The sequence below is a fragment of the Passer domesticus genome, chromosome 5 (assembly GCF_036417665.1).
Source record: "Passer domesticus isolate bPasDom1 chromosome 5, bPasDom1.hap1, whole genome shotgun sequence".
Taxonomy (NCBI): domain Eukaryota; kingdom Metazoa; phylum Chordata; class Aves; order Passeriformes; family Passeridae; genus Passer; species Passer domesticus.
The window spans coordinates 76653423-76664825 of record NC_087478.1 but is presented as its reverse complement, the minus strand read 5'-3'; the positions used below and the strand labels follow the sequence as shown (position 1 = coordinate 76664825).

At 50.0% G+C, this 11403-nt stretch overlaps 1 protein-coding gene across 4 annotated transcripts in view; it reads right to left on the bottom strand.

Annotated features, from left to right (window-relative positions):
- Positions 1-4157: 4157 nt before the first annotated feature.
- The window catches only part of IQSEC3 (IQ motif and Sec7 domain ArfGEF 3), a 98458-nt gene continuing 91212 nt past the window's right edge, over positions 4158-11403 (bottom strand). The window contains exon 14 of one of the 4 annotated variants that reach the window (XM_064421185.1): positions 4158-10392. In XM_064421185.1, coding sequence (XP_064277255.1) covers positions 9955-10392 — 438 coding nt within the window. In that variant the 3' untranslated portion in view covers positions 4158-9954. The remainder of the gene's footprint in view (positions 10393-11403) is intronic. The other 3 variants (XM_064421189.1, XM_064421188.1, XM_064421187.1) reach the window with 3 other exon arrangements.

The following is an 11403-nucleotide window of genomic DNA, read 5'->3' as shown; positions in this document are numbered from 1 at the left end:
CTCCCCGTGCTGATACCTGACAGCCGTGAGGCTGATGGAGATGCCTCCTGACAGCCTGGCACGATGCCACTGTGCTGCCAGGAAAGTGGCACCAGCACTCACTGCGGCCCCAGGGACCAGCCACAGTCCCTCGTGGGGTGGCACGTGTGCCCAGCACAGCTCCCGGGGACGAGCAGCCCTCACCCCCACAGCTGCAGCCATGTGCAGAGTGGTCATGGAGGGAATTATCCCGGCCAGTCGAGGTGTTTCTGCTTCCAGATGAAAAAAAAACAACTCATCAGGAAGGGACTTGTCTAAATCCCTGCTGTAATGATCTGGGGAGCAGGCTGGTCCCCGAGGGTCCCATAGCCAGAACACAGGGGCAGGTGGATTGCTGGGGGCACTGCTGCCTGATCACTGCATCTCCCACAAGCTCAGGGCCCACTGGCAGAGCAGGGCGTGGTGGCACAGCTGGATGTTTTTCTCCTTTTGAAGGCTGCGTAGCTTGGAGAACACTCTTGGAAAATACAAATATCCCTGCACTGACCCCATAAAGAAAAGCACCTGCTAGTTTTGTGCTGACGCTGCTGACCCAGATCCAGAAAAAACCTGCTCCATATCTTTCCTTTCATACCTTTCATCCTTTCCTATCATACCTTTGATAAAAGGTTCTATCATGTAAGCTCATCCCTTGCCCAAACCCAAAGAGCACTGCCACTGTCTGCTCAGTGGCTCCAGAGCCCCTTACACAGACCTGGAGGTACCTCAGCCCCTGTGCTGGCCCCAGGGTGACGAGGGCAGGACATGGTGGCACCTGTGCCCCCTGTCTCAGCACACAGGCTCCCTGCCCTGCTCTCTGCCCATCCTCAGGGAGCCCGTATGCCTTTTGGACACAGTTTGCTCCTGTCTGAGTGCTCCCGCCCCCCTCTTTTCTGTGCATCCCCCTCCAGCACATGGCAGAGCTGACTGACACGCCCTTAAAAATAACTCCTAGGTGTGAAGGAGGGCAGGAGATGGAGGGGGGTGACCGCGCCTGGTTGCAGAGGGACAACATCCCCGTGTGCCTCTCCCTGCCCTCCCGGCGGTGCCGCAGTGTCCTGGCCAAGCAGCCGCTCTGGGTCGCCGCCTGCCCAGCCCGTGACACAAATGCTTGGATGTGTTTTTGAAGCGCATTTGGTCCTGCAGCGGGGAGAGAGGGCTGACATCTCTGTTCCCTCTCTGCACTTACTGCAAATGAAGGGATTAGGAGTTATAATCCAAGATTCTTATTTTTAAAGCGGCTTTTCAGCTCTGTGAGGGGAACTTCAGCGTGGTGCTCCTGGGGGAGGTGGTGACAGAGCAGCTGTCACAGCCCAGTCACCACAGCTGCTCGGGCGTTGGCAGGCGAGGCTCAGTGGCACTAGAGTGCTCCAGGCTGTGGGAATGGGAGTGTGTGTGCAAGAGACTCTGCAAGGCAGGGGACAGGGGACATCCCACCACCAATGGCACCAGACAGTGCATCCAAGCACCCTGTAGGTGCCACCGCCAGGCTGCACCGATGGATTTACAGGGGTTCCGAGATGGTTTGAGCCCTGAAAAGAAGATTTTTTTTTTCCCCCTAAGAAAGGGCTCTTCCTTTAGGAATGGAGAGCAGGTGTACATTAGCCAGCACTGTTTAAATGGGGTCTATCCAGGTGGGCAGCACAGCCTCTCTTACAGCATCCCAGCCATTGCCTGGGGATGACATGCACCCAGCCCTGTGGGGACTGCCTCCATCTCTGGCAGTACCAAAGACCCCAGGACGACGCTCCAGCTGTGGGGAATCCTCTGCCAGGCAGAGCCTCGGGATCTGAGTGAGATCAGCTGCTGCCAATCCCCCGTGGCAGCATCTGCTCTTGGGATGCTGAGTGCCAAATTGCACCAGCCCAAAGCATCCTGCAGCCCTTGGAAAGCTTCTGTCCCACTCTGCCAGCAGTGTCTGCTTTGGACAAATACCCTGATCTTTCTTCTGTTGTTTTTGTTAACTCTTTCTCCTTCTTCCCACTGCATTCATGGCAGACCTGTGTAAAATGTTAGCAAACTGCTGTTTTTTTCACTAGCATCTCTGCAGCCTTTCCCTCTGCTAATTATTATAGCCATGCCTCTTCTAGGGCAAGTTGACAGATGGCTGGGGTTTTATCTTTGAACAAGCTATTTAAATAGGGCTCTGGCTTTTCCCTTGCACATTTCTTTCCTGGCTACATGTCCTGAGCTGCTGGATGGGTTGTCCTTTTCACTAGAGATGACAGAAGCTGTGAGCTGAGATTGAAGGCTGAGGTCAGATCCCAGGAGATGGATTCTTTCCTTTCCTTTTAGAAAGGGAAGATCATTCTGCCCTGCTTCATGTGACCTCATAGAGTGCTGTAGTTTGGATTTAGCATGAGAATAATGTTGATAACACCCTGGTGTTTTAGTTGTTGCTAAGTAGTGCTTACCCTAAATTAAGAGTCCCATTCTCTGCCAGTGAGGAGAAGCACAAGAAGCTGGGAGAGAGCGTGGGCAGCTGACCTGAACTGCCCAAAGGGATTTTCCATACCACAGCACTTCATGTGCCATACATAAACTGGGGGGAGCTGGCGGGGAGCTGCTGATCATTGCTGGGGGATGGGCTGGGCATTGGTCAGCAGGGGGTGAACAATTGCAATGTGCATCTTTCCCTCATTTTCATTATTATTATTGTTGTTCTTGTTGTTGTTATTAAACAATTCTTATCTCAACCCACAAGTTTTACCTTTTCCAAGGGTGGAAGGGGAAGAGAGCAAGCAGCTGCAAGGTATTTACTTACTGGCTGGGATTAATCCACAAGATAAAGAAAATGTACTGAAAAGTCAAGTCTTCCATAATGGGAGGGAATAGAAAGGTGTACATAGAATATCAGGATGGGTATGTATCACTCTAAGTGCTTTTACTGCTACAGCCTTGGTCCTACACTCCTGTGGAAGAAGATCCTTCTGTTCTTTGTGTTGTTTCTTGTTAGTTAGTTAGTTAGTTAGTTAGTTAGTTAGTTAGTTAGTTAGTTAGTTAGTTTTTAATGAACTTGATGTTGTTTGGGACACCCTACCTTAATGAGGAGGAAGGATTAGGAGGACAGCATTCTTGTTTTCAAGAAGTTCATTGATAACTGTGCCAAACTGTAAGATCCCAAGTCTGGAGTATGGGTGCTGTATAAAATATGATCCTGCCTTACTAAGAACATTCTCAGCTCATGGATTGTATGGTTTAAGATAGAAAACAGCTCCTCAGCCAGCTTTTAACCTCAGTTGCACTTGTTAACTGCAGAAAAGTTGCTTCAAGACCCACCAAGTGTGACAGAGCTCCTAAACTGGTTAAATCCCACAGCCCTGCTAACCATGCATCGTCATCCTTGAGGCACCTGCTTATTTTCAGCCACCTTTCCCAGGTCAGGCAGGTGTATGGGCATGACTCCAGGTTGCTGAATTAAGGATCTGGGCAGTGACTTTACAGAGGGGCACCTCTTCCCCAGCAGCTGGTGATGACAAGAAACCTCAGTCTGTGGGGAATGCTGGAGCCTGACTCTGATCAGCTGTGCCCCAAGCACTCCCTTTCAGCACAATCTTCCCAGAGCACCCCAGATGAGGTGCAAAGGGACCCACAATGACCTTCACACAACACTGATACTGCAGGCAGTGGCAGCTCTGGGTCTGTGGTGACCTTCCTGCCACCTCCTGCTCCTGGAGGACTCCCTCTGTGTGTGGGCATCAGGATGGGTCTCTGACCCCCGAGGCAGCACCTTCAAAGCAGGAGGCAGCAGGCTGTGGAATGCTGAGCTCAGTGGTGAGTCTGCTTTTTGCTTGATGGGGTGGATAGAGCCCACCTACAGCAAAACATTTGAGGGATGTGCTTAATTAGAAGTCCATCTGAAAAGTTTCAGAGAAAAATTACATCTCGAGATTCTCTGTGGAAAAGAGAGGTGTATTTTGATCAGTTCCAACCACACTATGCATCAGTTATTGCACATAATGGATGCTGTATAGATATAACAGGGTACAGATGCACTGTGACAGTTGTGGTATTTGCTTTTTGGGTTGTAACCCTCTATACCAACACTACCTATATATGTCTATATAGTATCCTTCTCAGAGACACTTGCCATCTTCTGATTAATAATAGTATCTGTACATTGGAGCAAGTGAGGAGTATTTCACATATAGACAATCTGGTTTTATTGCTTTCATCTTTACTTTACAGCCAGGTGTGTGATCTGAACATCAGCCAGGAACTTTAATAATCTTCTGTTTCAAAACATCTTAGAAAATGCCTGTTTGGGATGGGCTGATTTATAATATAGCCATGGCACACAAAAACATAAATGGAAGCCTCTGAATCCCTGGGACATATCCTGTCTGTTTCTGGGAGGGATTTATGTCTTCCCAAGTATTTCATGGTGGACCTGGGGATCCAAGGGATTCTTTGAAACCAGCAAAGAATTTGCAACCTATAGACAGGTTTTTTTAGCAGGTGCAATCTGAGTCCAGCATCCCTTGGATCCAGCTGCAGAGATGTAGCTTGCCTTCCCCCACTCATTGCAGAGCAGAGCTCGCTTTGCGTACACGTGCTTGATTCTCTCTCAAAGGTCAGCTTCATTAACCTTGGGGTTATGCTTTGTGTAAATATGCACTTATATCTGATCTGCACAGGAAATGTAATTTTCCTTACGTGTCTCCCATCCAAATGTTCCCCAAGCCTGAGCCAGTGTAGCTGGTGAGATGTGCTGCAATGGTGATGTTGCTGCCAGCAAAGCTCTCCTGCTCAGGCAGTCCATGGTGCCTGTGCCCCATAGTTTTGCCCAGCACATTCTGTGGAGGTACCTGCATGCTCTCTGAGGTGCAGTCCTGTGTGGTGTGAGCACTGCCCCACGCTGTGTCCTGCTCTCTGGTGCACGGGTTCCTGTGTGGCCACATGTCCCACAGCTCACAGGCAGCAGCGAGTGCTCTGCAGGGCTGTGTGAGCCCTCCCTCCCCAGAGGAGCAGCCTGCACAGCCGAGAGCATCCAGCAAGATGGACAGCAATGAGCTGTGGCACAGAAGGGCTCTGCCTTCCCCCTCACCATCTTCCTCTCCACCTCCCTGCAGGGGTGAATTTCACAGTTAAGTTGCCACCTCCTGAACAAGTTTATTGCTTCCTGTTTTCCTCTGGATCTGATCCTCAGAGAGCCTGAGCACCGAGCTAGCTCCTGCTGCTTTTGACAGGAAAACAGCAGTAGCCAGAGCAGGCTGCCCGTGAGGCCAGCAGGAGCCCAGGATGCTCAGCACTCCATAGAGCACCCCTTGGTGTGTGCTTGTGTGCCTGCACACACTGCTGGAGCCCAGGGACACCGGGGCAGGGGCTGAGGCAAAGAAGACATTGGAGCACAAGTGACATTATCTCAATATAATTTCTAAAACTCTATTGATTGGACAGATAAAATACCTCTGATCTATTTTTGTTATTTTTGTTACAAAATATTAGCCATTTGGACTCTTTGCTAGGTGTGACCACACCACTTTTCCCAAAGGAAGCTTTTGTTGGTGATATTTACAGCAGGAGACAGGTACAGACAGACAGGTGCTTTCAAAAGCCTACGCATAGGTAACACTTCTGTTGTTAGATTTTAAAAAGACACATTCAGATGGGGTTGTGACTAGTGTTGAAGAGCTGGGTGACTTCAAAGCTGCTGTCCCAGGCATGGCTGCGAAGGAGAGGGCAGGACAAGGACAGCTCTAGCTCACAAAACACTGCCGGCAGTCCCTGGAGCCTACACTAGCACAGTGAGGCAGCTGGTGGAGTGGGAGACGGGGGGAGTTTGCTCAGCAACTTGCATTTCAAAGCAGAGACTCTGCCAAGCAGCATCACCCTTGGTTTAGGGCTCAGATCGGTTTTGGAAACCTCAGAAACATGTGCACATAGTTGCAGGCTGAGCCTTCTGAGAAACAGGTAACAAAACTCAAACCCTTATGGCTTGGAGGCCCTCAAATGCATCCAAATCTGGTGGTACCTTTCAGTATGAATATTGATGAAATTCAGGTTGTGGACCATACCCTCACCTTTCATCTACAGGAAGGAGAGGAAATGCAAACAGTGGGATGCTTTGAAAGCCTTGTGAAAGCACAAAGTGTTGCTAACCCAGCAGCCAAGACTATGGCATTAAAAATTACTGTGGCAGCGGAAAAGCACTGCATTAAACCCAAATTGTTTGCAAGGCTCAATTCTCCTGTCACATTTTCCCATCCCTTTGCTACTGGTGCAAACAGATTCATTTCACTGGGCCTGCACTAGCATGAGCAAACATCAGGATAGAGCCTGATGTAACACAGCTCAGTCTCTCCCACTGTTCAGCAAAGCCACCTTCTCATTTGGTCACTGACTACCCAACACTCACTGCACAACACTTTTCACTAGGTTTCTGTTTTCTCTCTCCCCCCTACTCCCTTTTAATATAGAAGGGCATGAATTTGGCAGCAAAAAGACACTGGTTCATTTGGGTTGAGCTAATCTCTGCAGCAGCTCCCTGCCTGACTCCTCCACCTGAAAGATTGTGCTAGGTTCATGATCAGAATCCCTGCTGTCAAGAGCTGGTGATTTTTCTTTGGGCTGGTCCCTCCAGGTGAGCTGTGGCACACATTTTGTCCTTCACTAGGGTGTCACTGAGATGCCCCTTCTAGCCTGCACCCTGTCAGTCTGTCTGCTCACAGCTGTAGGGCTACACTGTGTGGGAGGACTGCAGGAGCAGACAATACAGTAGATCAGATGAGGTGCAGATATGTTTTAAAGTGCTTGTCATCCTTCAAGACCAGCCTTCAAAAAAAAAAAAAATCTGTATTTTGAAGTGATGTCCAAAGGGCTCGGCTCCACAGTGGAATTTGGACCCCCCTGTTCCTTGACAAGCTGGAACAGAGCAGTTTTGTGCCTTTCCAGCTAAACCCAGCAGAACACATGGTAGCCAGCAGGCTAGAAGACAGAAGAGTTATCTACATTTGCTTCTCTGTCCAAAGCTCAAGGCCAGCAGTAGCCTTTGCAAGGTCAGGGAAACAGAACCAGCTTGCCCTGAGAGAATATTTTGCCTCAGGTACCTCAGCACTTCAGTTCACTCACTTCTACCCTTCATCCAGCATGGAGAAGGGAGTCTCAAGCAGTCTCTTTATTTCCTCTTTAGATCCTTGTAGCTCTCCCAATCAATTATTAAAGCAGCAAACATCTTGTGTAGGAACTTCGTAGGCATTGTTATAAATATTTTATCTAAAAAAATTATTTCCTCAAGTATCTTAAGGTTTTTTGCTGTTGTCACTTTGTGTTAAATGTCAAGTAAAATCTAATTTATTTATTTTAACACACACACACAGAGCTTCATTGGCACACTGCACTGTGGAAAAAACCCTGAACTAGTGCTGCCATTCCTCTCAGACAGTGAAATAACTACTGGGAAGGGGGGACAGTGCCAGTGCCTCCTGGACACCCATTCCACTTCAGCAGGGAGCAAAAACAACAGCAGCCACACACTGCATGACCAGAAAATGGCAGATGCCACACATGCTCTCTTGGGAAGCCATGGGCAGCTCAGATGAGGTTCTGGCTGTTGTGAGGCAGCAGGGTGTCACCCTGAAGGGAGTCAGCAGCAGACCAGGCCAGCTGTGCCTCACAGCTGGCTGGGGGGTGAGGGGCTGAGCCTTGGCCAGGGGTGAGGACCTCTCCCAGCACCCAGTTCAGGATGCAGAGCATCCAAACTGCCCTGGGGGCTGGCTAGGAGTGAGCTTCTCTGCTCTGGAGGGAGACTGGGCTTCTAGTCAGGGTTTTCTTACAATCTTTTCTGTCGTCTGCTTCTGCAGTCTTCCCTGAGGCTCTGCTTGTGGGCTCACAGTCGGTACATTTGCTATTGCAGACAGAAGTGGCAGCCTGGTGCCCAGCTGAGCAAACAAGTCAGAACTCTTGGCACAGCTGGGTCCATGGGTCATGCTCAGACTGAGGGGGACCTGGAAGTGAGCAGGCTCCTGCCCTGGAGGGCTGACTAAGTGCAGGAGACCTGTCACTCCAGCCCCTGTCTGTTTCCCTAACTCCAGCTGGGCTTCTGCCCAGGTCAGATGTGTGAAATCTCTCCCTGAACATTCCAGCACAGCCAGCAAGCATCCAGGGAGCACTGAGGGGAGCCAAGCCCGTCCCTGATGCCCTGTGGCTTTTGTCACTGGCAATGGCCCCAGAGATCAGCACACTGGCACAATCCCTAAGGAAATTGCTGTGTGGCTTTTACCCCACAAGGTTAAAAGAAGTTTTCTGCATCTGTCTTTGCTGTCCCCCTTGTCCTGACATTCTGCACATCCCCACCACTGGCAACAACTTCTGCCTTTCCTTACCCTACCATTACATCATCAGCACTCACTGCTCATGTCTTAGCCTTGCACAGGAAGGAAGAGCATTTCAGTCTTTCCCTCATAAAATAAAATAAAAATAAAGGCCCTAAAAGGCATTCTGTCCTATTTTAGAATCCTAAAGTTGATCTTCTTAAACCTCGAAGGGAGATAGAATGAGTGAGTGAGACCAAAGCCTTTAAGCTAATTAATACCTTCCCCTCCCTACTGCACAGAGATTTTTTTTTTCTAAAAATACCTCCACAGCCCATTTTTAATGCTGTCTTCCTTCACATCAATGTCCCCAGTAAAGCAGAGGAGCTGAGCTGTCATCTCTATCTCAGGATCTGCCCCTCCTCTCACTTTGAAGCTGGGATAGAGAGGGAGAGAGAAGAGACCTTGGAGTCTGGTATCTGGGCAGCTTTCCTATGGGAAGGGCTGATGGAGGTAAGAATACAGGGGTAAGAGATACAGGTAAGAGATACAGATGGGAACCTCACATGAGCGGTCTCCAAAAAGTCCCTTTCCTCTAACACAGGTGGAAGAGCCCAAGTGAATGGAATACCCACCCCAAAAGGTGAACATAACACTCAGCTTTGCTTTCAGAATACAAAAATGCAGGTGGGCAGGAAACACAAAACCAGCCAGAAGAAGGAAACCAGAGGTGGGTCTGTTTTAGAGAAGACAATCTCCTGTGTGTGTATGTGGGTGTGTGTGTGTGTTGAGGTGGGAGGGCACCTCTCGGTGCTGTCTCTTTGGAAAAGCACACATCCATTCCAGGAAGATGCCTGGACTGCAGCCCTCCCTTCTGCCCCCTCAGAGCTGCTTGGTGTTTCCTTAGCAAGCATGCGCATACATGTGCTACCGTACAGGTGTATTTACACGTGGTCTCAGCAGAGGTCTCTGGTACAATGCTCCAACATAACAACAGAAAAAGTTTTGGTGTTCAGTGAGGCCATCTTCGTGTACTTGTACTGCAGCTCAGGACAGTCTCTCCTCCTCTCAAGCTCTCTCCCACTCGTGCACTCCTCCATTTGGAGCCGGTTGCTGCAAGGAGATAATACTTGGAGAGCAATGAGGAGGAAGCGTGGCAAGTGGTGCAAGTTCTCACTCCAGCTTAGCAGGTGGCAGTGATGGTGGCAGGGAGAGCTCCACCCCCAGGAATGCCCCAAGGCATGGCACAGGTGAGTCCATTTCTCTCTGAGGCTGGGTGGGTACAAACCTATGGCCAGGTAAATGCAAGGCAGGAGAGGAAGGTGAGGAGTAGGAAACGGAAGACACGGTGCCTAGAAAGCAGCAGGTCATCAAGCCTCTGAGGAACAGGGCAGCAAAGTGCTACATGGGGACAACACGAGCACAGGGGCCAGCTGGGCTGGCAGGGTGTGAGGATGTGTGAGCATGTAGGTTGGCAGTTTCTACAGACGGCTCCTCACAAATAGCATCATCTTGAGGGGAGACAGGGTAAGAGTTAGGTCAGTTGGCTTTTTTTTTTTTCCTTTTGTTCTTGTTTTACTAAAAAATAAATCACAAACTAGATCTCTGTAGGCAGAAAGGGTCCCTGGGAGGTGGTGGGGAAGGGAAGCGAGGAAGTCTGTGCTGTTTGGTGCTGGTGGTGTGGCTACACGAGGCTGCGAGAGCCACTGGAATACCTGCGCCTCTGAAGCAGCGAGCTGGGGGGGCAGTACTGGTGGGGGTGGTTGTAGGGAGGGGGTGGAGGTGGCAGGGGAGGCTGATGGACCAGCTTCATGGGGGTCCCAGGGAGCCCACTGCCCACACCGCGCCAGGGCGTGGAGGTGCAGGAGTCGGAGGTGACGTAGCGTGTCAGAGTCTGGTTGAGGGCCGGCTCCATCCGAGCCAGGCACGGCTTGTCCAAGACAATGACTTTGACAATCTGCTGGCACTGTACAAGTGTCCCCGCCGAGGCGGGGTGCGAGGGCACCAGTGCTGTCTCCAGCTGCTCCCGTGGCATGTTAAGACGCATGCTGGGCTGCATTCCACTCTCGGGCCCCAGGGCGGAGTTGTGCTGGTACGTTTGAAGCCTGTTGTGAATTGACACCTAGTTTAGAAACAGCCAAAGAAGCATTAAATGTTACAAGACTTTTCCCATCCGCTGCTACTGGCTGCCCTGAACCCCCACCACCAGACGACCTCACATGCATTCAACCCTCCCTCCCTCAAAAAACCAGAACAGGTATGACCCTGGCTGCACAGTCCCCCTCAACAGCCCCATTGTCCCCATCCAGCCTAAGTGTCCCTGTCCTTTCCATCACGTCAAAGACAGCAGAGCCGGCGTTCCCAAATGCAGTGCAGCTTTGATTATCCAAACAGCACAGGGAACGCACATCAATTCTAAGAGTGGAAGTATCCATGAATTCTCATGGAAATGAACAGACCTTGAAGTCATGACTTTGTCCCCACCAGCAAAAAGGAGAGGGGGACCAGACCACAAGGTTTCAGATAATCGAGGCTGTATGTTTCAGCAAAATGACAGCAGCTGAATCTGAGATAGAGAGCGACAGAGAAACTCAAGCCTTTCCCAGCTCCCTGCCTTTCTAAGTAGGAAGGTACACCACATGACTGGCTAATCTGTTTACAAAGGAAAAAGCAGAAACCTGACATAGTCTAGCAAAAGGCAGCTCCCTCTGCTCCATTTGGTGGTTTGTCAGTGAAAGGAAATGATTTAAAAAAAATAGAAGAAACAAAAAGTGCCCATCTAGCTCATACAATGATAAAAGAAATTCATGATGAAATGGCAGCAGATTAGATAATCTCAGAGAAATGGAAATGCTCTCTGCTGGCAGAGTAATACTTGGTCAGCTGAAAGCAGGAAGGGAAGCAGGAGGTCATCAGGGTTTCCACATTGAGATGCTGATAATGGAATCAAATAAGGGAGCTCACTGAGACCAGTCTGAAAAGGACGAGCTGGCCTGGACGGGAGGTCGCTAGCAGGAGAAGTGCAGCAGGGAAATAATGCTTCCCAAATGATGGATGAGGTTACAGTTCCTCCTGGCAAGGACATGGGCTGATGGAGACCCCAAAGCAGAGCTAAGTTGCTGGCTTAAAACAG